At 42.3% G+C, this 24,693-nt stretch overlaps 2 protein-coding genes across 4 annotated transcripts in view; one reads left to right on the forward strand and one right to left on the reverse strand.

The window, feature by feature from the left end:
- Xrra1 (X-ray radiation resistance associated 1) overlaps positions 1-24,100 on the reverse strand; it is a 49,064-nt gene extending 24,964 nt beyond the window's left edge. For 2 of the 3 annotated variants that reach the window (XM_013014012.1, XM_013014011.1), the window contains exons 1-8: positions 23,920-24,100; positions 21,727-21,794; positions 17,443-17,540; positions 12,266-12,450; positions 8,834-8,905; positions 7,369-7,441; positions 5,658-5,755; positions 1,056-1,189 (exon numbers count right to left, since the gene is read on the reverse strand). In XM_013014012.1, coding sequence (XP_012869466.1) covers positions 1,056-1,189; positions 5,658-5,755; positions 7,369-7,441; positions 8,834-8,905; positions 12,266-12,450; positions 17,443-17,536 — 656 coding nt within the window. In that variant the 5' untranslated portion in view covers positions 17,537-17,540; positions 21,727-21,794; positions 23,920-24,100. Of the gene's footprint in view, positions 1-1,055; positions 1,190-5,657; positions 5,756-7,368; positions 7,442-8,833; positions 8,906-11,773; positions 11,854-12,265; positions 12,451-17,442; positions 17,541-21,726; positions 21,795-23,919 lie in introns of those variants that run through there. The other variant, XM_013014013.1, reaches the window with a different exon arrangement.
- Positions 24,101-24,268: 168 nt separating this feature from the next.
- Spcs2 (signal peptidase complex subunit 2 homolog (S. cerevisiae)) overlaps positions 24,269-24,693 on the forward strand; it is a 17,228-nt gene continuing 16,803 nt past the window's right edge. Inside the window, exon 1 of the mRNA XM_013014169.1 lies at positions 24,269-24,411. Coding sequence (XP_012869623.1) covers positions 24,295-24,411 — 117 coding nt within the window. The 5' untranslated portion in view covers positions 24,269-24,294. The remainder of the gene's footprint in view (positions 24,412-24,693) is intronic.

Genomic DNA, 24,693 nt, shown 5'->3' on the forward strand with positions numbered 1-24,693 from the left:
TGCCCAGAAAATAGAAGCTCTGAGTTTAGTGCTACAAAGAAAGAGAGCAAAGAAGGAAGGAAGGAAAGAAGGAAGGGAGGGAGGGAGGGAGGGAGAGAGGGAGGGAGGGAGGGAGGGAAGGGAAAACAGAAGGGAAAGAAATGGAGCTATACTCAATTGAAATGGGTCCAAAGAAATGGAACCAGTGTAACAGTGAGTGTGCCTTGGGCAATCAGAGACTCCCTACATGAATCTGGGATTTACTGTTAGGATAGCATAAATCAGAAATGAACACATTTGCTTCATCTCATAGCCAGGAAAACTGTCTTAAGGTGAAGAGAAGCTCTAGGGGGAGACTGGTGGTCTTGTAAACTATAGCTTAGTCAGGAATTTGATTTAAATGGATTCTACATTGAGTGACTCTAGGCATCTGGCCAAAAGAAATGGAAAATTTTATGGTACTTTAGATTGTATAAGGCAAGAATATGATGATCATGACTTTGGTCTATGGATTCAGGTGAACTTGCCTCAAAGTCTGGCTCTGCCACTTGTTTTGTAACCTTGTCTTTGTCTCAATTTCTTCAACCCAAAAGTAAAAATAAGGTAGGACATCCACCTCACAGAACTGTTGTGAGATTCAGTGAGTGAACATTTGTAAAGTGTTGAGAACTATGTCTGGCACATTATAAGAACTACATGTGTTGTTATTTAACAGAGAGATCTAGTATGTTCTGGCAAGAAAAAATGGCCTCAATAAAGATGCTGAGTGAGAATGTACAATGAGGCGAATCTTCTGGCAAAAATAACATCTACAGTATACAAATGACCAATCGGAGGTAGGGAAAGTGTCATGACAAATATCTGGGTCTCTCTTAACCACACACAGGAAAGTGTAGGTATCCATCTGAAGTCTTTCCTGGGACCTTCAATAGGTGGTGCTATCTTGGCTTTGAGTACTCCCTGCCTGTCTTTATGGTGATTCCAAGCTACTTCTTTGGACTAGTTCTTTGAATACTGGTACCCAGACAAAGGCTCTGAGGGAACACACAGGATGAACTCATGGGTGCAGAACTTACTGCTCTGTGACGCCCAAATTGGCTGGCAGGGAGGTGAGCCCATTGCCGGTGAGAAGCAGGACACGCAGGTGTGGCAGAATCCCCAGATCACGGATGGCCTCCCCAGTCAGGTTGTTGAAGGAAAGGTCCAAGAACTACCATGCGAAAACAAAAGGGGGAACAGTAGCACTCAATACATGAGGCAGAGGCTGGCGGCATCCCTCTTCCCAGATCCATGACAAACAGGATAAGCCTTCTCTAGCTAACATTCGAGGCCCAGTACAGTCAGTTCTATCTATATTCTAGCCATCGCTGCCACTGCACATTTTGTCTTTCCTGTGGTACTGGACCCATGGACTCTTTTCCATTTCTTGCCTCATTCCACTTATATAGCTTCCTACCTTTTCCTTCCAATTACACAGAATTCCCTTCCCCCATGCATCTGAATCCCGGCCTCCAAAGGCCAAATCAAAGTTGCCTCCTTATACAATCTTTCCTGATCCCTGGCTAGATGTAATTTAGCTGACTTATCTAAGCAGGTCTCAGGGTACTTATCAGTCTTCCAGGTATCCAAGACAGCTAGGTACCTGTGAGGAAATAGGACACTGGGAAGTGGATGTGCTTTGTACAATGTCTGGCCCACAATGGATGACCTTGAAATCACAAGCCCTTGAAATCAAGGGCCATGCCACAATAACACTTGTAGTCTACTAGCACAAGGAAGATGCACTTAAAAAACTACCTGAAATGAGCTAGCTTGACATTGGCCCCAAATGGACATGTCATCATCAGCCAACTTCTGACTAGCTTCTTGGATTCATAAGATAGTTCATTGGGGCTAAGGGACCAGCCAGGAAGCTAGCTTCTCTCTACAAAGAGACAGGTGGGACAAATGATATCTGCTCATTTTCTGCCTTCTGTTTCCTAAACCTCTCTAGAAACTCTGCATAAGTCAGCTTCCTCCTCTCCCCATCTATGTGCACCTGGACTCTCCATCATATGCAAACAAAGCCTGTTCAGTGTGGTTAGGTTCAGTGGCTTAAACAGTTCAAGCTGGAGTGGGAGCAATGTCTCTGATCAGCCTCATACAGTCAGACTTATACACATGGCAGGTCTCTGCCCAAGGATTGAGTTTGGTTTCACTCTGCAATAGTAATTAACTGATGAGCTCTGAACAACTGGGTTTACACTGTGGCTTGTGCCATGTGGGTAAATTACTTAATTTGGGCTTCCCTATCTATAAAGTAGAAAGAAATCATTCTCATGTAGGTGAAACCTTTAGCCTGGAGTGTGCTTAATTAATGTTTGTCCTCCTCCTCTTCCTTTCATTCATCAGTCCCCTGCTGAAGGCTAACTTTGTACCAATCCCTGCCCTCTGGGAACTGGCAGCCTCTTGAGGCAGCTAGATACCTATGTCCATTTCAGAGTGATGCTGCCAGGATAGATGGCTACACATGTACACACAGAGCACAAAAGAATGGTCGTGTCTACCAAGGGGTCAGGACAAGCCTCAGAAAGTAGATGACATCTGAGCTGCCCTTAGTAGTAGTATCTTTGCAAAATTGTTCAGGGCAAAGAGGCATTGAGATGAGCAAGGAGCAGGAAGAGGAGGCAGGAGGCAGCCTCACTTGAGCCGAGAACTGCAAATGTTTTGAGGATGACCTACCCTACGTTATCAGAAGAGGGCTTCATAAAGACTGGCAGGCCATGAAACACACCAGGCACCAAGTCAATTCTAAATGGAGGGTCTGTTCACACAAGGGGGAAATTCTACCAGGTTGGAGCAAAAAGAAAAGAATGGGTTGGAAAGCCAGCAGAGAGAAGCAGATTCAAGGGAGGAGAAATCTCTCTTCCTCATCCTCAAGCTCATATGTGGGCAGTCATCAAGACCTATGTCTGGCATATAGTACTTGTTCTTTCCAATCCATTCTTCATAGAGCAGCTAAAATAGCCGCCCTAAAATGCAGTTCTAATCAGACCACTTCCCAGATAGCATCCCTAAGAATTAAGCTCCTTAGCCAAGTTGGCCAACGTTTTCATGGTCTCTCTAGCCACCTCTACTGGGTCTCTTTGTCCATTCTATAATCTTATCTGTGTTTGTACTTAGGAGTTGGCCAACAGAGGCTTGAAAGCCAAATCCAGCCTAATGTCTGTTTGTAAATAATTTTTACATTTATGAAATAAAAGACCAAAAGTGTTTTTTAACATGCAGAAATGATGTGAAATTCCAATTTCAGTATCATAAATAAAGGATTGTTGAAAGCCAGGTAGGCCTAATTGTCTCCAGCTGCTTTCTGGTCACAGCAGCAGAGCTGACCATCATGATAGTCGTGAGGAGTTAGGACCCTCTGAATTGAGAAGTCTATATTTACTTCCTGACCTCCTACAGAAAAAGCCTGTGGAATCTGTTTCAGCTGCTTTGGGTATTTACGACTGAATGCAAATTTTCTTTCTATATACATTTAAGGACAGCTCAAAGAACAGATCTGCCTTAAGAATCACAGATCATAGACTTTGGAGCTGACCTAGAATTTAAAAAGGGAAAACTTAAGTCCCAGAAAGAGCAAGTTCTTTGGCCAGGGAAGCATGGCAAAGAACTGGAAGAAGCAAGACATGAAACAAGGTCTTCTGATTGCCAGAGCAGGGATCCCACTGAATAGTTTCAGGTCTGTAAAATAAGTGAATCAAATCATGCCCCAAGTAAGTTTTTCTATATTGATGTAATAAAGATTTCTCCTCTAGGCTCTTCTCTTTGGGGCAGCCTCTCTGATAAACAAGAACAAAGATTCCTAACTTGGTGATTGTATCTGCTGAGTCACATCAAGTTTTATTACACATTGAAGTATTCATTACTGGAAGCTACAAATCCAGGATATTTGACAGGTTTACCTTTTTTCATAAGGAGCCTTTGCAAATCATGGAGAGATGAAAACAAATGACTGGCCCAGAGATTTCCTTTTCTCATTTATGTTTTGCATCCTAACTCAGGTCTGTTTTTATAAATAAATTTCTTGGGAATGGTTGGGTCTGCTGGATAAATTATCACCATCAAATGCTATCCAACTACAAAATAGGGCATGTAAAAAATTGATGGTGATCAACCACTGATTACAAATTGAATACAATTGAATACAAATATAATCTGAATAAAAAAGCTGTTGGTCTGGGAAGATAGCTCAGTGGTAGAGTGCTTGCCTTGCAGGCATGAGGCCCTGGGTTCTATTTCTTAGCACCACATAAACAGAAAAAGCCAGAAGTGGTGCTGTGGTTCAAGTGGTAGAGCATTAGCTTTGAGCTGAAGAGCTAAGGGGCAGCGTCCAGGCCCAGAGTTCATGCCCCACAACAGACCAAAAAATAAAAAAAAATAGGGGCTGGGAAGGTGGCTCAGTGGTAGAGTGCTTGCCTTGTATGCCTGAGGCCCTGGGTTCGATTCCTCAGCACCACATAAACAAAAAGAAAAAAGCCGGAAGTGGTGCTGTGGCTCAAGTGGTAGAGCGCTAGCCTTGAGCTGAAGAGCTGAGGGACAGCAACCAGGCCCAGAGTTCAGGCCCCACAACCAGACCCCCCCCCAAAAAAAAAAAGAAAAGAAAAAAAAAGAGTTTAAAGCTTTTTACAACTCATGCATATAAAGATGATGAACTGTAAAAATGCTGGTCCTGGGGATGGCCTTTCACTCCTTTAAGATGATGTGAGGCTTATGTGAAGAATGGTTCGCTCCTGATGTTTGCAGATTAGATCATTTCAGTTACCATCTCTTTGGGCTTAACTCCAAGGTTCACAGCTTGTAGACAGTTTGCTGAAGTACAAATAAGAAAGGCTTTAAGACTGGCATGTAAGAAAGGGTCCATTTCTTAGCAAGTGAGTGAGCCACTCCTGGCTTCATGAAAGCAGTGATTTTAGGTAGCAACAAATGTTTTATCCCTTTGTTTAAAGTGTCCCTAAAATCTTCGTGAAAGCTCAAGAGAAAAAAATAGAAGTATGAGGACATTCAAGGAAAATGTATGACTATGGAAATTTAATTCAAGAGAAAACCAGGAATATAAACAATTAAAAAAAAATTTGAATCTGGGCTTTGAAGACCAGTTTGGTTGTGCTGTGCTTGTGTCTAGAGTTGGCTGTCGAATCATAGTTGCCTAATTGTATTTCATCTTCATTGCTGAGTCTATGGACTAGAACTGCAGGCTGTTCTACTATAGCCTGCTGGGACTGATCTAGTTTACTAAGGCCAATATAGGCCTTTTGACAGCAGCTACAATCTTCTGCAACTAGTCCTCACTAGATCAAGATTTCCCCTTAAATTTGTCCTCCTCAGATACTCACAGTTCTACAAAACTCCCTCAATGTAAATAATCCTTGACCTTTACTTTCTAGAATCATGTACCATGGCCCTTGGTATCTACCTGCTGCCACTGCTATCATGCTATTACCATCCCCCTACCATTTATATCATCACTAGCACCCCACCATCAATCACTGTCATCACCACTACCCTCACAAAGGTGAGCCAAGAAACACTACTTGTAAAGGCCCAGCGATTTCCTTTCCCAAAGTAATAGCCACGAGAGAGCCCTGTACTCTCTGGGAAATCGGTGGACACCAAAAACTCCCTACCCTCCAACTTACTTGTAATAACTTAAAGTCTCCATATTTCACATAGACTGTCTTGATGCCATTGAATGCGAGCTCCAGCTCCTTTAAGGCTGGAAATGTGTGAAATGCCTCTACATGGGGAAGAAAAAGAGAGAAGCTGCAGCTTTCAAAGGACTTAAGAGAAAGATATCACTAAGGACAGTTCCCACTGGGTCAGGCCAAGCACTGTGGATGGCGTTTTACACACCTGGCCTCTAAATCTCTGATGATCCTCACAGATAAGGATTGCTAGTCCTCTTATGGCTGCGGAAATTAAGGCTCAGCCTGGTTAAGTGATTTGCTAGAAATGAAATTGCTGTTAAGTGAAAGAAATAAGCATTGACTCTAAGTCTTCCCAACCACAAAGCCCATTTAAAAATTATCTTTAATATTTCTGATCATAGCAGTAAACATACCCCACCAAAAATAGCTAAACATCACAGGAAAACAAAATTTCCCTTTAATCCCAACACCCAGATAATAATAGTAATGATGATAATATTCCATGATTGTTTTCAATAAGAATAGTAATTTTTTCCAGTGTATACTGAAACACACACATTTCTCTCTACAAAAATAGAATCATATTACAGTGTACAATCCTCTTGACAGCTGCCATTAAGTCTTCCTACTGAAAGTCAGCCAAGACTGTTTCTTGTTGGAAGGATTAAGTCCAAGTCTGTGAAGATACATGATGATCAAGTCCCTGACACAATGTATACTCTCAATTTTCCCATATGTTTCCTTTGTAATCATCCAAAACCTTTTCAGTCTCCCTGATCAGTTCTGCTATTCCATCTGCTTCACTGGCCTGAAATGCCTTTCTACCTTCTAAATTCCTGAACTACTTTTGTTTCTTCTTCTTTTTAATCTTAGCTTAAGTTTTCCTTTTCTGAAGTTTTGACAAGCCACCGGATCACCAGAGGAAGAACTAGACACATTCTCTACAGTTCACACAATCTCATAGTGGTCCTAACACCAGCAGGGGTCACTGTGGGCTTGGTGAATAACAGAAAACTTTCTCTTCCCCTAGAAGTATCTGCAGGTGTAAATATGTATCTCATCTGAGGTTTTTGTTTTTGCTTTTTTGCACAGCTGAGGATTCAATTCAGGGCCTTTCACTTGTCAGGCAGATGCTCTTCCACTGAGCTAAATCCAAACTTTCATCTGAGTTTGTAGGTAGCAGATTATCTCATTTAGAGGAAACCAAAAAAAAAAAAAATCTGCAGTTCACACTGGGCACCGGTGGCATACACCTGTAATCTTAGTTATTCAGGAAACAGATCTGAGGGGTGTAGTACAAAGCCAGCCTGGGCAGAGAAAGTCTGTGAGACTCTTAACTCCAATTAACCACCAAAAAGCTGAAAGTGGAGCTATGGCTAAGTGATAGAGTGCTAGCTTTGAGCAAAAAGCTCAAGGAGACAGTGCCCAGGCCCTAAAGTTCAAGCCCCAGGACTGGCACAAACAACAACCAAAAAAAAAAAAAGAATCTAACAAAGCTGCAGCTCAGTGAAATATACTAAGTAAGCAGTTATCATGAGGCTGGAACAAGTTGTATTTACTCTCCAGCACCCAGCATGTTGTGCTCCACAAAGGACATGAGTGGCTGATGACGGATAGACAGACAGACAGACAAATTCTAACACAGGTGAATAGCTGTGCCAACCAAGGGGCAGAAGATAGTTTTCCAGAAGAAAAAGCTCACCTAGAGGCAGCAGGTTTTCTGAGGCATTGATATAAATCACAGAAGTAAAATGCTTGAAGTCCTTTTCATTCACCTGTAGGAAAATCATCATGAATGATACTTTGATGACCCATGTGACCACTATTAAATATATAATTATGTATAAAATATATAAATCATAAAATATATAAAACCTTCTATCTTTGAAATTTTTTGAAGAAATAAGTGAACTATTAGAGGGTTGACCATCACCACAACCCTCCACATTTCCCTCCCAATCATGTACTATCTTGAATTGGTGACCATTTCCATTCCTGTTTTGTATTATGTTATAGTCATGCACATATTTACATGTGTATCCATCAGTCAATTATAGTGCTGTTTAAATATTTTAAAACTTTACATTAAGTGCAACAATATGGTAGATATGCTTCATTGTGCATTTGCACAGTATATTTCTGTGATTTGTGTTGATATACATATATGTGTATTGCTCTAGACCATCCACTTGAATCCACTTGAATTCCTGGGTACTATTCCCATTGTGTGAAAGTTTTATAAGTTATAGCTTCTCCTAGTTTATTTCCAAGCTTTCTTTCTTTCTTTTTTTTTGGGGGGGGGTCCAGTCATGGGGCCTGAACTCTGGGCCTGGGCGCTGTCCCTCAGCTCAGCTCAAGGCTAGTGCTCTACCACGTGAGCCACAGCACCACTTCCAGCTTTTCTCTTTTTGCTGAGGAATCGAACTCAGGGCCTCATGCATGCAAGGCAAGCGCTCTACCACTGAGCCACCTTCCCAGCCCCCAAGCTTTCATTCTTTGTATATTCCTTCCCATCAGAAGAGTTTCTCTAATATCCCTACCAGATAGTGGAAACTTGTGATGGAAACTCAAGTGTCATAAAAAGAATTAAATCCCATCAAAATTCTTTCTTGGGGCGGGGGGAGTACTGGACAGAACTCAGGGCTTTACACTTGTTAGCAGGTGTTCTATCCCAACTTGAGCCATGCAGCTGATCCCGCTGTGTTTTAGTTCTTTGTCATGTAAAGTTTTGTGCTTTTGTCCAGGACTTGTCTCAGACCACAATTCTACCTATGCTTCCCATACAGATGGACCACAAAAATTATTAATTGAGATATAGTATCACTAACCCTTTTCCCCAGACTGGCCTCAAACCAAATTCCATCTTCTAAGTAACTTCCATTGAACGTCTAGGCCTCCATGCCCAGCCAGAAAGCCCACCAAAATTCTACTGCAAGTTCAAAGGTAGATTTCTATGGTGAGTTCTCTTAATTCACACCAAATGGGAAAATGGCGAAACCCAATCTCTACCAAATATTGATTTCTGAATACTTTTTCCACTCATTGTTTAACCTGTCCCTCCTTCCTTCTAATCCACAGAAACTCTGGAGGGGCAACACACAAACCAGAAGAACCAGGTACCTCTCATGTTTGGCTCACTCTAGTCACATGTTCACTACTGGCCTTACCTGGGATAACTTTAGGCCACTCACGTTGATGTTGCAAAGGTCTGATGGCCTTGTCACACCATGGTGTTTCAGCTTGGGACACAAGATACAGAGTTAGCTCTCAAGACCACAACAAAATGCAACCAATTAAAAGCTATTTTTGTTCAGTATTTTCTTGTTGAGCCCTCTTACACATTTATCATTTGCTTGCTTGCTCATTCATTCATTATTTATAGCACAGTAATTACTAAGCACTATTTTGGGCTATACACCATACTAAATATATTAGCACACTGCCTTATAACTAAGCCCTTTGTCATAAGTAAAATTATCTCATTCTTTTTGTATGTGGTACTGGGGATAAAACTCACAAACTAAGCAAATGCTCTACCATTGAATTAAGCCTCCAGCTCTCTCTCTTTTTTCATGAGGTCAAGAACGGACAAATACCTTACATAAGTAATTGATAGTTATGATTTGAATTCAAATCTGTTATCATTAAACTCTACACATATTTGCCTGCCATATATCATATTTAAAAAGTTAGAAGCAGCTGGTCACCAGTAGCTCACATCTGTAATCCTACCTACTTAGGAGGCTGAGATCATGCCTAGATACTACGTTCAAGCCCTAGCACTAGTGCGTGTGTGCACGCACGCACACGCACACACACACACACATACACACACACACACACACACAGAAGTTAAAAGCAAATCTCAACCTTATTCATGTTTACTGGAACTCTTTCCTTTGTTCCATTAATTATTCACAGTAACTGCTATATTTAGGCTCTGAATTATGCTGGGCAGTGGGAAGACAATGGAAACAAAGCAGAAGCAGTCCATACTTTTTCAGATTCTAAACTCTCATGGAAAGCTGAGTGATAAACAAGTATTATAAATGTGATAAGTATTTTAAAGATTTGAGGTCCTATGAGAGACAGTAACAGGATCCTAACCTTAGTGTGAAAGTGAGGAAATGGTAAGTTGAAGTAATGATATTTAAGCTGAGAGCTAAGAGTTGAACAGGAGTTAGTCCTATGAAGTGGGTATCAGGGATGGTGAAGTCTACCAGGCTGGAAAAGATAAGGTGCTTTTAATGGAATGACAAACATAACAATGTAGAAAGGCAGTCATCATGTTGATACTTGCTGGTTCTGAACCAAATTATGATTTTTATCCTACAACCAATAAAAGGCTGTTGGTGATTTTCTTTAAAGCAAGAAACAAACAAAGGATGAGAAGACAGGAGAGAAGAATGTACCAGATTTATTAATTACTTTCCCATTACTACTTCTCTGCTCCCTATGTTAAAGTGGACCGATTATATTCACCTTGAGTGAATATATTTTAAGTCCTAGTTCTAAGATACAAGTCTTAACCTGCTTAAGCTAATCCTAGAGATCTCCTTCTCACTGATGACTGTTTAGACATGTGTCATAAACTAGCCAATGAGACACTGGCTGCTGCTGATAGTAAGGTTGGATGACCAGTTAAGGAAAGCTTTCTTCTAAAAATTGACGTAAGACACTGGCTATCCTCTATATGTGATGATAGAATTGCTGCAGCAACCTCAGGATCATGAAGGCTATCATCCCAAGAGGACAATTTAGTATATTAAATGACAGAAGATGATGGATGACAGAGAAGGAGGATGGAAGGAACCTGAACCTTGTAAGATGTTATTCAACCAGCAAATTAATCTACCTAATAAAAGGCATCCTCACTTGTTCAACTAGTTAGGAAGTTATCAATCACTCCAATAAGAGATGATGGTAGCCAAGTTAAAGATGGTGGCCATAGAAATTTAGTAAAAAAAAAAAAAATTCCAGGATTAGGTAAGGGTTGGTGTTGGGGACAGTGAGGGAGAGGAAGGTATAAAGTATTCCCCCAGATTATTGGCTTGGGACTAGGTAAATAGTCAGGCCAACATAAAGTATAGTAATACTGGAGAAAAACAATTTGGGGACTTGTAGAGGGAGGACAATTTAACAAGCAAAGCATTCAAGTAGAACCATCCAACTGGCAGAATGTGTATCTTGTTACTCCAAAAACAAACAACAAACCAAACTTGCTGCTTTCTTTTTCTACCCAAAGTGGAATTGGGTAATAAGCCATACCCATGAAATATGGGAATATATATGTATAGTTGTCCTTCAGTATCTGCTAGCAACTAGTTCTAGAACCCTCATCTAATACCAAAATGTGCAGGTGCTCAAGTGCCTTACATAAAATGGTGTCCTATTTGTATGTAGTCTGAGCAATCCTCCTGTATCTTAGAACCATTTCTAGTTTATTATACCTAATATAAATAAATAATATGAAAATTGTTGTATTGTTTAAGGAACAGTGACTTTTAAAAGTGTGTGCATGCTTAGTAGAGAGAAATGTTTTATTTCACTTTTTCAAATATTTACAATCTATGGACTGAATATTTCATACCCATGCATATGAAGGGCCAATGGTCATTTGGCAATAAAGAGAAGGACCACCATGGCAAGTGTTTCTGCCTCGCCTCAGTATTACTGAAACCAATTCCATAGGCTCTGCACAAAAGCTTGCATTACTCAGTTGAGGTGAAATGAAACCAGCCACGTTCTCTTGCAACTCCTGATCTATGCAGAAACCATTTCTTGGGACCCATGGGCAGAAGCTGAGAACAAAGAAGGCTACCAGGAAATTCTTCCCATGGAAGCAATGAGAACCAGACTGCTCATTAATATTGATTTACAAAATATGTCTTTCTTTGCAAAGTCCCTGAAGCATTGCACAGAACAGATGTGAAACTAGCTGGCAGGTCTCCAACCCTGTCACCTTAGCTCTTTTCATCAAAGACTACCCTAGGTTCTGAGAAATAACTGGTCAGTTCCTCTGGCATTTAGCTAAATGCTAAAGCCAAGAGACAAAGGCTATGGGAAAGGAAGACCTCCCCAATTCCACCAGCTCCTAGAAAAGTCACCTTAGGGCAGAGCAGAGCAGGAATCTCGATCTTCCTATGCATTGGAATAGTCTTCTCAATTGACTCCCACTCAACTGCTGTGGTGCCTCTCCAATACTTCATATAATGTGAAAGTACAGGCTTTGGAGCTAATAGACCAGAGTTCTAATCTTGACCCAGCCATATACTGACTGTGGGACTTCCGCCATGGCCAATGACCTCTCAGGGCCTCATTTTCCCATGTGCCCAATTGTAACAATATAATAAGGATGGCAATAACATGCCCATTTCACAAGGTGTATCCAAAGGAGGCTTTACATATAAAGTCTTGGGCCCTTCCTCATGGAATTTGCCAATATCACTCTCATGAGCTGTGGTAGATGTATCAGTCAGGGTGACCCTTTACCCCAGTCAGGACAAGGGTAGGTCAGGGCAGTCCTGTCATTTCTCCTCTTCCTCCTCCTCATCTCCCAGCTGATGCTGCCAGTCATTCTAGGATGCATTTACTCTCACCAGAAAAGCCCGGTCCATAATGTATCTAGAAATGTCTACTTCGCTTTCCTGTTGAGATGCTTTCTTATCCAGAATCTCAAAAGAAACCTTCTTCAGCTGTTGTTGACTTTCAACAGATGTCTGAGGTTCATGCACAGTTTTCTTCTTAGCACTACTTCTGCGAGCCACTAACCAGTGTCCTCGGCCTGTTGGAAAGATCAGAACACTGAGAAAGGGGTAAAATCCTCTAAAGTTACAGTGAGTACAATTACATAACACTCAGCCAAAAATAGCTCCTAATTACTACCATACAACAGATGCTGTACTTCTTTCTGCTAGGGGTGGGAGATGTCACCATACCGATCTCATTTAATTGCCTCCCATAGTCCAAATGAAGGACATGTTACTGAGTGTATTTTACAGATGAAAAGGCTTAGACTAAAAGAATACTTACTCAATTTCTTGTGGAATACTTAATTTCTTTCTTCACATGTTCATGTCCAAATTATTGTTCCTTTAAGACCCAGCATCAAGTATTTTCTATTCTGTGAAGTTTTTCCTGACCCCAACAAAGGACTGGATTCCCTATTTCCTATATCAGTCAGTTACTCTCTTGGTTGGTCATAGTTTAGGTAAAAGACCTCAACTCAGTGGGATCCCTCTTCCCGGACTTCCATCACTGTAGAGAGAAAGTTATGTTGAAAACTCAGAATAAAAAAGTGAGAAACAGCTGGGAAGTTGGCTCAGTGGTAGAGCGCTTGCCTTGCATGCCTGAGGCCCTAGGTTCGATTCCTCAGCACCACATAAGCAAAAAGAAAAAAGCCGGAAGTGGCTCTGTGGCTCAAGTGGTAGAGCGCCAGCCTTGAGCTGAAGAGCTGAGGGCCCAGAGTTCAGGCCCCACAACTGGACCCCCCCAAAAAAAAAGAAACAACAAACAATTATGTTCACTGTAGAAAACACAAGAAATTTGTCAGCAAAAAGAAAAAGATGAAGTTTACTAGTAAGCTGATCCAATAAAAATTATGATGACATTCTAAGCCAGGTGCCAATGGTTTATGTCTGTATTCCTAGCTACTCAGGAGGCTGAGATCTGAGGATCATGGTTCAAAGCCAGCCCAGGCAGAAAAGTCACCTTGAGACTCTTATTGCCAGTAAACTACTCAAAAAAGCTAGAAGTGGCTCTGTGACTCAAGTATTAGAGAGCTAGCCTTGAACACGAAGAGGCCCAAGGACAGCACCCTGAGTTCAAGCCCCAGAATCAGGAGGAAAAAAAAAAAAAGCAGGGACTTTGTCTAACTCAACCTGGTATAGCCAATGCTTGTATAGAACTTACCGTATTGTAAATGTTGCTGACTTAGTGAAGGCTGAGCCATGGCTCCCACCCACAAAATCGCCATTCAACCCTTTTTGAACATCTACTTTGTGCAGGGACCTGGGGATATATGAATGTTTAAGACTCCCACCCCTTCCCCCCAAAAAACAACTTTTAACGATTTATGAGTTGCTATGCAAGCCCAGAGAAGAAGCTACCAGACTAGGGCATGAGTGGATATAGTAAGTTGAAGGGAGTTCGCTATGTGAAGACTGGAAACCAAGCAGAGGAAAACACAGAAGCAATACACAGAAATAGAGATGAGGACCAAGCAGAGACAAATAGTTGTGGGAACCAGCTCAGGTCTCCTACCACTGGCTGTCTTCTGGTACAGCTGAAACCCTGTACTGGGGACTTGAGACAATTCCTGCCTTGTGTTTTGCATGAGCCATTTCTCACTCCCACTCTGGGCTCAATAGTCCAGGTAACCCATTGCCAAATATTTCACTATCCAGACATGGACTTCAGTTCTCTTTGATCCTATCCTCAAATCCTCCATTCCTTAAGACACCAGTCTAAGTTTGTACCAAAATTCTCAATATGGCTAGGAAGAAAGGCCCAGAGCATGTCAGAAGAGCATTGTGAAGACATAGGATGAGGCTGGAGAGGTCGGCAGAGTCAGGCTATGAGAAGAGGTCCTGAAAAATCACACGAGGGGCTGGGAAGGTGGCTCAGTGGTAGAGCGCTTGCCTTGCATGCCTGAGGCCCTGGGTTCGATTCCTCAGCACCACATAAGCAAAAAGAAAAAAGCAGGAAGTGGCGCTGTGGCTCAAGTGGTAGAACACTAGCCTTGAGCTGAAGGGCTGCCCAGGCCCAGAGTTCAGGCCCCACGACCGGACCCCCCCCCCAAAAAAAAAAGAAAAATCACACGAAGGGTTGTCATGGAACTAGGCTTTTAGCAGGAAGAGAATCAAGGGAGACGATATTCTCCTTCATGTTTTTTCATCTTGAGACAGGTTTGGATTTCCAAAAACAATTGCAAAAGTAGTCCAGATACCCATGTAGCCTTCACCTAACCACCGTAACTGCTCACCTCTTGATGTAACCGTAACACAGTGATTGAAACCACGCAATTAATACTGGCATGGTATCAGTTACTTGTCTCAGCCCCTTTTCCTTTTGCGGTTTTCTCACTAATGTTCTTGTTTTGCTTCAGGACCTCATACTCCACTCAGCTGTCATAGTACCTCAGTGTGTCCCAGTCTGTGCAGGCTTTTTTTTCCCCTTGTGTAACCTTAACATTTGTGAAAAGCACTTGTCAGTTGTTTTCTAAATTATTTTAAAGTTCGAACTGGATACTTTTCCATGATTAAATTGAAGATATGCCTTTGGCAAAGCTACCACAGAAGCAAAGATGGAACTTCCTTAGCATGTGATTTCAGAGAGTTCGTGAAGCCATTATGCCTCATTTCTGGTGATGTTAATTTTTTTAAGACAAGGTCTATATGGTATATAGCCCAGGCTGACTCTGAACTCACAATCTGCCCACTTCAGCCTCCTGAGTACTGGGATTACAGGTGTGTGTCATTACATCTAGAATTGTGATATTAATTTTGATCACTCAGTTGAAGTGCTGTCTCATTTCTTGACTGAAAAATTACTGTCTTTCCCTTTGTAATTAATAAATATACCTTGATATTGGGAGTATAGATAGTAATACAGTGTTGTCTAATATGTGCAAGGCCCTTGGTACCAACGTTTATACTAGGAAAAAAATACCACAGTATCAGCTCTTACAGTTTCCTCAGCCCCCCACCCCCAAAATCAATAAGCCAATTCCTGGTGAGAGCAGGAATCAATCTATCTTTATCTATCTATCTATCTATCTATCTATCTATCTATCTGTCTGCCTGTCTGTCTGTCTGTCTGTCTGTCTGTCTGTCTGTCTGTCTCTATCTCTATTTCCTACTAGTCCTGGCTGTTACCTGTAAAATTTTAGTGATTTCCTATTTCTCTCATTCCTTTTATATTTACTAGTTAGGCTCTATTGTAAGAAAAAGTTGTTCTTTCTCCCCCACTTATATATTTATTCAAATATTTATTTGTATCACTATGGACTCATAAATATTCATTTATTCAATAGTTTATTTCATTGCTTAGACTGTTCCAGCTTGGGCCCTGTTATTTGGCGCTAGTATCATTTCAATCTTTCCCCATCACTTTGAGAACTTCTTTACTTTCTGATAACACTAGGCCCTATTTGGTTCAGCCAAGAATGGAGAAAGATCTATTTCTCTCAGGAGTCCTTGCTTCTTTCACTGGAGAATGGTATTTACAAACCAAGATCTAAGAAGTATGTTCTTTACTGCTAAGGTAGTGGTGTTCTCAGCAGACATATACATAGTATACAAACACAGATAACAGCTCTATATTTCTGTAGCTCTCCATCTGTAGGGTGGAGGAAAGATGAATGAATGAATTCATAGATCTCTTGCAGGATTTTATTTATTTATTTATTTATTTATTTTGGGTCCAGTCGTGGGGCCTGAACTCTGGGCCTGGGTGCTGTCCCTTAGCTCTGCAGCTCAAGGCTAGGGCTCTACCACTTGAGCCACAGCACCACTTCCAGCTTTTTTCTTTTTGCTTATGTGGTACTGAGGAATCAAACCCAGGGCCTCAGACATGCAAGGCAAGCGCTCTACCACTGAGCCACCTTCCCAGCCCTCTTGCAGGATTTTAAACAAGTCCATTTCCAAGGAAGGTCCGTATGCAAAAATGAAATTATTCTAGAAAAATGGAAGGGCTGCCCAGACCCAGAGTTCAGGCCCCACGACCGGACCCCCCCCCCCAAAAAAAAAGAAACAGAAAAAGAAAAATGGAAGGACTGACTGGAGGACACAGTTCCTTTAACATTCTATATACAGCAGTCTTCTGTCATCTAAGGCTTTTCTATCTGTGGTTTTAGTTACTGGCAATCAACTACAATCTAAATATATTAATAGAAAATTCTGGAAGTAGAAAATTCATTAAGTTTTAATGAACTTTTTGCCATATATTGTTATAATTGTTTCATTAGCTAACTAGAGTAACTATAACCATATTTGTCAATTTTGTACTATGCCTAATTTATAAATTACATGTTATTATAGGTATATATATATATGTATATGTATATATATATATATAAATATAGACAGTCTGTATAGGTTCCAGGCACTAGTGCTCTTGGAACATATTCCACAAATATAAATGGATTACCAACAAGTCACAACTCTGGCATAAACAAGATGTACTTTTCTCTTGCCCTTTCAAAGAATCAAATCCAACTCATACTTTTAGAAAGTATTCTATCTACAGGTCTCTGCTCAGTGTTAGGAGGGGGGTCCCAGGGATAGCAGTGTGAAGTTTCAGCACTTTGAGTTAGGAGCTGGGCAGAATATGATTGCTTATCAAGTAAGTGACACAGAAAGGTACACCAAAGACTAGGGCTGGCTTGTTGAAAAAGGTGGAGAGAGTGGGTTTCATGGATGGGAAGAGTTTAGATATCTGGAATGAAGACTAGAACATTCAAAGCAAATAAAAAAAGCTGTGTGAAAATAGAGTACTGTGGAATGAGTCATAAGTAAAGCAATGGGGCTATAGTTGAGAGTAGGACAGGTGAGAGACTATGAAGGATAGGTTATATGTCTGCAATGAGGCTACTGAACAGCAGGGGGCACTGCTGTAGGAGACCCACTGAGAAGGATGGAGGGGAGGGGAGGGGACAGCACTGAGAGTTCCAGAGGAAAATGTTATGAAGGAGCTCGGGAGGATGACTTGGATATGAGGAATTGTGACGCAGGAGCTAGGGCTGGGGAGAAGGTACCAATTTGAGAAGTCACCTGACCTTCCTCAGGCATCCGTAGCAGATTTCTGGCTGGAAAGCAGTTGCCCAGGTAGGGTTTCCCCTCGTCCAGCTTGTATATTCCTGAGGTAGTCATCTCCCTAAGGACCAGCAAGGACAGTGAGGAGTAAGATAAGCAGAAGTAGCAGCTGAACTCTTTGACTCCAGAATAGCTCATGAGCCCTCTAGGACCACTGTGCCCTGCATACTTGCCTCTGGGGTTCCAGAGATGCCCCTCCCCCCCACACCCACTCTATGGCAGAAAAGGGCTGTCATTTAAGTGAGAGGAGATGGGTCCTGGGTTTTCCAGCTCAAATCAGTCTAACTCTACTAGAAATACTAGCAATAGAATACTAGAAACAGCATTACCTTTTGGCTTATACAGACCTGGTTTGAGTATTGGTTCTAGGAAAATTGTGTATTTGGGCAAGCTCTTTCCTTGGGATCCTCAGTTTCCTCATGTGTAAAATGGTTGCAAACGATCTTACTTTGTTATGTTACTGGGTTTAAACTCAGGGCCTCACACTTACTAGCTAAGCACTCTATACTGTATTATGCCTCCAGCCCATTTTTGTACTGGTATGGCAAGGGAGAAGTATACCTTATTTATACCAGGGTTGTGACTGGCTTCCTGCCCAAGAATATAAGTGGACTGTGATCCTCCTATTTTACATTTCCCTTTGTAGCTAGGATAACAGGAGCATGTTACTGCACCTCACTTCTGTTGAAATGGAGTCTCATGAACTTTACTGCCCAGCCTGGCCTAGAATGACAATCTGTCTGCTCTCAGCACTCCAAGTAGCTAGAATTACTAGGCCTGCATAATAATCCCACTTTAATAGAGAAACTATAGCATCAAGTGAGAAGGGGAGCACCAAGTACATATTACATGTTCGCAAACTCTTCTGTTTAACTGAGTTTCAAGAGAAGGGGGCTCACATTTTAGGGAAGATGATATGCAAATAAGAATAATGAGAGCCATGATGCGAGCTGGGGAGAGCCATGACCCCAAATATGCCTCAGAAAGGGAGGTCTGACAAAAACGTACTGGATGAAAGTGATTAGCAGCTGGGATTGTATGAAGACCACTGTAGCAATGAGGGTCCATGCCAAACACTGAGTAACAAAAGCAAAACAAAAAGAGCAGAAGGAAAGAAGAGAAGAAGAAAGGGAAGGCAAAGAAAAAGAGCAACAGATCAACTGCAAGTACAAGCATTTAAGTTAGAAGCAAAGAGGAGCAGACCTGGAAAATTAAGAAAGGAACTGTAGAAAAGATTTAAGGGGTAGAGGTCAGGCAGGGAGCTGTCAAGCAAACCAATGGAAGAGAAAGTTTCAGGAAAAAGAAAGAGCAGTCAGGCAAGGCTAGGATAAAAACTAGTCCATAAAGCCAGGAATGGTGGTTCATCCTGTAATCCTTGCATTTGGGAGGTAAAGGTAGAAGGATCATGAGCTCCAAGCCAGCATGAGTTTTGCAGCGAGTTTGAGGCCAGCCTGAGCTACAGAATGATACTGTCTCAAAAAACAACAACAACAACAACAAAAAAGTCAACCAACCATACAAAAAAATCTGAAACAGAACCTTTTAAGTTAATACTGAACTCTGTCACAATCGGATGACAAACCTTGCAAAAACCTGCATTTTAATCAAGAGTTAGAAATACAAATGGTTATAGAAGTTGGCTAGACCATGTGAATGAAGAAACCTGGATGTGGGAGGGAAGAGCATGGAAGAGGAGCAAGTGTATGAGTATGCATCTGCCTACAGAGATCACACCCAGACATGGTGGGGCATAGCTACAGTCTTGGCACTCAGGAGGCTAAGGTAAAAGAATCATGAATTGGAAGCCAGCCTTGCTACATAGCAAGACCCTGTGTCTCAAAAGCCAATGACAGCAAATGAGTTGGCTCCTATTTAGCTTTCACAACCACTACCACATACAAATATGAGTCAGTGTTGCCAGATATTCCCATTTTTTCCAAAGAATTCTGCCATTTGCAGAAAAACTCCTGATTATTTGAGTGCTGGTAATGAATATACCATTTTGAAATAAGGTATAGGCCAAACCAGTGGGGAGTAGATTCAACCCAAAGGGTTCCTGCATATTTTTTTCTGATTGAAATTTTTGATCTCATGGTGTAAGAATTAAATAGTAGGTCCTATTCAAATAAATAAACCAACTCCTCTGCTTTGCTTTTCAATTTCAGTAACAAATATTTCCTTCTCTCTTGAAAATGCGCATTTGGGCATTACTAATGCATCCTGGATATCATCCTAGACCAATGCCCCTCTTCTTATCTCATGTAGCTAAGTGATTATTGAGTGATACTTTGGGCTCAAAAATACTGCATCATCTCCCAGGTAGACTACTGCAACTGTCATCTGAGTTCCCACTGAGCATGAAGGCTAGATGCCAGAGCCTGGTCCTGAAGGACCTTAGCATCCTATTCTCTAACCTTTCTAGCTCCAGCCAGTCCTGACCATTCAGGCTCTCTAGGCTGTACTTTAACCCTAACGCACACCATTCACATGTGAGCCTTGTTCTAGGTATTCTTTTGAATATCCTTTCCCACCTTGTCATCCTTTAAAATTCAACCCCAGGGCTACACTAGAGATCTAAGTTCCTTAAGTCGTGAGCTCTTAGAAATTTCTCTTAAAAGGGATCTAGCCATTCTCAGATCTGCTTTAAGACAGGTCCACACAATTTGAAGTGGCAAAGTTGTAGGGATTTGTAAGCCCCTAGCCAGAGGAAGGGAGACCACATGAAGACTATGGAATCATGACTTAACAGGATGGGGCAACGTTCAGTAAAAGGCAGGCAGGTCCAGTGAGGAGAGCTGGGATCCAAGTGTTTTGGAGTGAAAGTAGGAAAAGAAATAATTTGGGGGAATGGGAAGCTTAAGTTTGAATTTAGTTTTTATTACAAAGAAAGCTGACTGACTTTTATCAAATTATTTGACCTATTTGTGCTTCAGACTTCCTATATCAAAAATGAAGATAAAAGTTCTGTGTTCCTAAGACTTTTAGTAAAAATTAAATGAGACAGACATGGTGCTTTATGCCTATAATACTAACTGATCAGGAGGCAGAGAGGATCAAAGTTTGAGACCAGTCTGGATAGAAAATCCATGAGATGCCATTTCAACCAACAACACATAGGCAGTGGTATACATCTGTCCTCTCAGCAATGTGGGAAGCATAAATAGGAGGATCAAAATCCAGGACATCCCAGGCAGAAATATAATGTATTTGAAAAGAGATCAAAGCAAAAGTGGGCTAGAGGTGTGGCTCTAGTGGTAGAGCAGCTGCCTACCAACCACAAGGCCCTGAGTTCAATCTACAATACTTAATTTTAAAAAGATTGTTAAATATCATGAAGGGCTCCTTTGTGGAACTATAAGCCTCCAAATTTATGTCCAATTTATTGTCTCTCTTCCACTCTTGGGACCCAGCTCATAAGACCCAATAGATATGTGTGAGCCAAATGAAGGCTACGATGGCACTCCTGGGACCTACAAGTATATGTGTAACTGAATTAATTACTAGACTCCAGGATCCTCATGGGAAAGAGCACCATTTATGGCATTAAACCATCAGCCAGGAGTCAGTAGCTTATGCCTGTAATCCTAGCTATTCAGGAGGCTGAGATATGAAGATCATGGTTCAAAGCCAGCCAGGGCAGGAAGGAAAGTCTATGAGACTCTAAGCTCTAATTAACCACCCGAAAGCTGGAAGTGGAAGTGTGGCTCAAGTAGTAGAGCACTAGTCTTGAATGAAAAAAATAAAGGACAGTGCCCAGGCCTTACATTCAAGCCCCAGGACTGGTGTGCGCTTGTGCATGCGAGTGTGCACGTGCACACACACACACACTCAATATAACACCAGGCATAAAACAGCTTCCCTCTCTCTCTCTCTCTGGATTTTCTGATCTCTGACCTCCTCTGCAAAAGGTGAGGTATTCTTATGTGTTCCTATAGTACCCATTCTTGTCCTAGTACACTACTTACAGCTTTATCATATTGGTTTGGACCCATCACTAACTTCCCATTAAGGTTAACACCCAGTACTCACTCAAAATATGTTGGAAAGATTGTTTGGCTAAGTGGATGAATGAGAACAGATTCACATTCAGTGCATCTGCCCCTCAGTGGAAATCCTTTCTGCTAGAGAGGTGAATAAAGGAATAAAGGAGTAAATCACTGCCTGGGAAATGTGAGAGATGATGGCTGTTGGGAAAGCATCCAGGTTCTTCTAGAATATTGGGACCCAGCTTTCAACATAGTACTTACTTGAGCTTTAAATTTGGCAATAAACTCTTGCTTTCCTTTTTCTTTTGTTTCTTGATCTGTCTTTTGACCTGTAAAATAGATATTAAATCCCTCAGTCTGTCACTCAGAGCTCTTGGACTTTTTTTTTTTTTGTGGGACTGGGGTTTGAATTCAGGACCTGCTAGGCAGATGCTCTGCCACTTGAGCCACTCCACCAGTCCTAAAGTTTTTTTTTCCAGTTGTATCTTACAATGAGCCTTCTGGTCTACAGTGCATCTTATCAGAGGCTTAGGGGAAAAACCATACAATGGAAGAAATAGCTGAACATACATATGGATATATGGAATGTATATTCATAAAAATATGTGTATGGACCTAGATAGGAGACATGGACAAAGATGGCAGAGAGTATAGGAAAATAGTTTTATGATAATGGAGTATTCTTGGATTGGTTATGTAAAATACAAAAAACATAAATCAGAAAGGAAAAGATCATTTATACAATCATTTAAATAAAATACATTTCTGCAGCATAAAAATGGTAGAGACAGAGTTGGCTATTGGTGGCTCACACTTCTAATTCTAGCTATTCAGGAGGCTGAGATCTAAGAATCACTATTCAAAGCTAGCTGGAAGTAGAAGTATAGTTCAAGTGGCAGAGCATCAGAAAAGTTGAGCACGAAAAGTGAGAGCATGAGGTCTTGAGTGTTCAAGATCTAATACCACCACAAAAAAGGCGATAATGCTCCTCACCTATATCTGAATATATGTAATCCTTGCATTCCATGGCTTATCATACTGTTACCTTATTTTTTGACTCATGCAGGAACTTTCTCCCTCGTCTCAGGTTGACTCTCAGCTGAGGTACCACCTCAAGCTCACTTCTGCCTCACTTCAGAGGCCCTGTGCCATATTGTATTATAATGACTTGCATCTCTGACTATTCTCCACCCACTAACTTCAGATTGAGGCTGAATTGCTCCAAAGCCAAGCCTGGGCCTATGTTAACTCTCTTCACAGCACCTCATACAGGAACTGGTCTACTTAAGGGAGAATGGTAACAAAACTGAACAATGAACAATGCTACTGGTACATTTCATTTTGTCTACAAAGGTGGAAGATGCAAGGATCAGGGAGAGTTTCACACAGCAGGTCTTGAAAAATTAGAACTGAGTCTTGAAAAATGAGAAGTGGGCTGGGAAGGTGGTTCAGTGGTAGAGTGCTTTGCCTTGCATGCATGAAGTCCTGGGTTCCATTCCTCAGCCCCACATTAGCAGAAAAGGCCGGAAGTGGCGCTGTGGCTCAAATGGTGGCGGGCCAGCCTTGAGCTGAAGAGCTAAGGGACAGCGCCCAGGCCCAGAGTTCAGGCCCCATGACCGACAAAAAAAAGAAAAGAAAAAGAAAAATGAGAAGTTATGAAAGATAAATAGCAACAACAAAAACTGGGAGGGGGAATTGACAGAAGTGATAAAAGTCTAATCTGATCATTATTTTCTCATGTTGGCTTTGCCAAGCCAGATTTTTGTCTGCTTTATTCAAAGCTATATCTTGAGTGACGAGAATAGAGGCTATTACTAAGCAATTCAATAATTATCTGCCCCATCATTTGTACAATTAACGGAGGATGCGAAAGACATAATGCAACTTATAATGCAATTTAACAGCATATAATATAATCCAATACCGCCATGTAATGACTACATCTCTTCGAGTAGCAGCCAGGTCTATCTTAAACCTTAGTACAATGCCAGGCAATAATTATGCTCAATAAAAACTTGCCAAAAAAAAGATGAATTAAAAATTAAATCTAGAATACTATTTACATCCTAAAAACGAGATGCCAGAGAGGAAATACCATGGGTTTCTTAGTCTAAAACAACAAAATAAAACAAAGACAACCTGGCATCAAATCGGTTCTGGGCGCGGATACATACTTTCTGGCCTTGCATGAACGCCTTGGTTTGCTCAACCTCACTGGGCTGTACAGGGATTAAATGACAGAATGGATGGAAATGTACGTAGGCCACAGCCCAGTAGACACTCAATAAATGTGCGTTGTTTACGAAGCAGGCAAGATGACAGTTGCTACGGAGAAGAATTAACTGGGTTAGGTCACCTAACAGGGCAAGACAGAAGGAAGATCTATTTCCCGCTCTTTCGGGGACGCCGCAGCCGAGGCAGGAAGACTCAGGCGAGTTAGGTTTCCAGCCACACCTGCCTCCGGCGTCGCTTCCGCCTCCGGGCGATTCGCGGAGGCGACCTGCCGGCCAGTCTGTTCGCGCGCAGACGAGCCTCTCGGGGATTTCGGAGCCGCTCCACCGTGGCGCTGACCACTAACCTTCCCCCAACCACTCCTTAGTAACCGCGACCACCACGGCTGGCGGCGCAGGCGGCAACCGGCAGTCGGAGCTTCGAACTACAAGTCCCAGCAAGCTCCGCGGCCACTTCCACCTACAACTTCGCGTCGGCACACCTCCGGAAGTACGGATCCCCCGATGGCACGATCACCTAGTGGCTCGTCAGACCCGCCGCTTCAGCCAATCCGCTTTGGACAAGTCGGAGGGGGAGGGAGACGCTGAGGCAGGCAAAATGGCGGCGGCGGCGGCAGCGGCTGCACAAGGCGGGAGGAGCGGTGGCGGTGGAGGTAGTAGTGGAGGTGGCCCCAGCTCCGGCGCGGGCAGCAGCCGCAGCGGCTTGTTGGATAAGGTGAGGAGGAGCCCCCACCTCAGGGGACACTGGAACCCTGGGGAGGCCCAGCAGGTGATGGCTGGCCCACCTTCCCATCCCCGCCCCCCTCGTTTTCTGCGGCTTGTGGGGAGCGCCTGTCTGGATCCCCGACGCGCGCCCCAGCCTTTGCGAGCCCCAGCCTTCTCGGGCTGTCTTTCCTTCTCAAAGCATCTTTCCAGCCTCACCGGCTTGGCGTAATTGATCACCCCCATGATCCTACGCGGCCTTCGCCTTTCCGTTGCGGTACGGTGGGGGCGGGGG

This window comes from Dipodomys ordii, unplaced genomic scaffold, assembly GCF_000151885.1.
Source record: "Dipodomys ordii isolate 6190 unplaced genomic scaffold, Dord_2.0 Scaffold22, whole genome shotgun sequence".
Lineage (NCBI taxonomy): Eukaryota > Metazoa > Chordata > Mammalia > Rodentia > Heteromyidae > Dipodomys > Dipodomys ordii.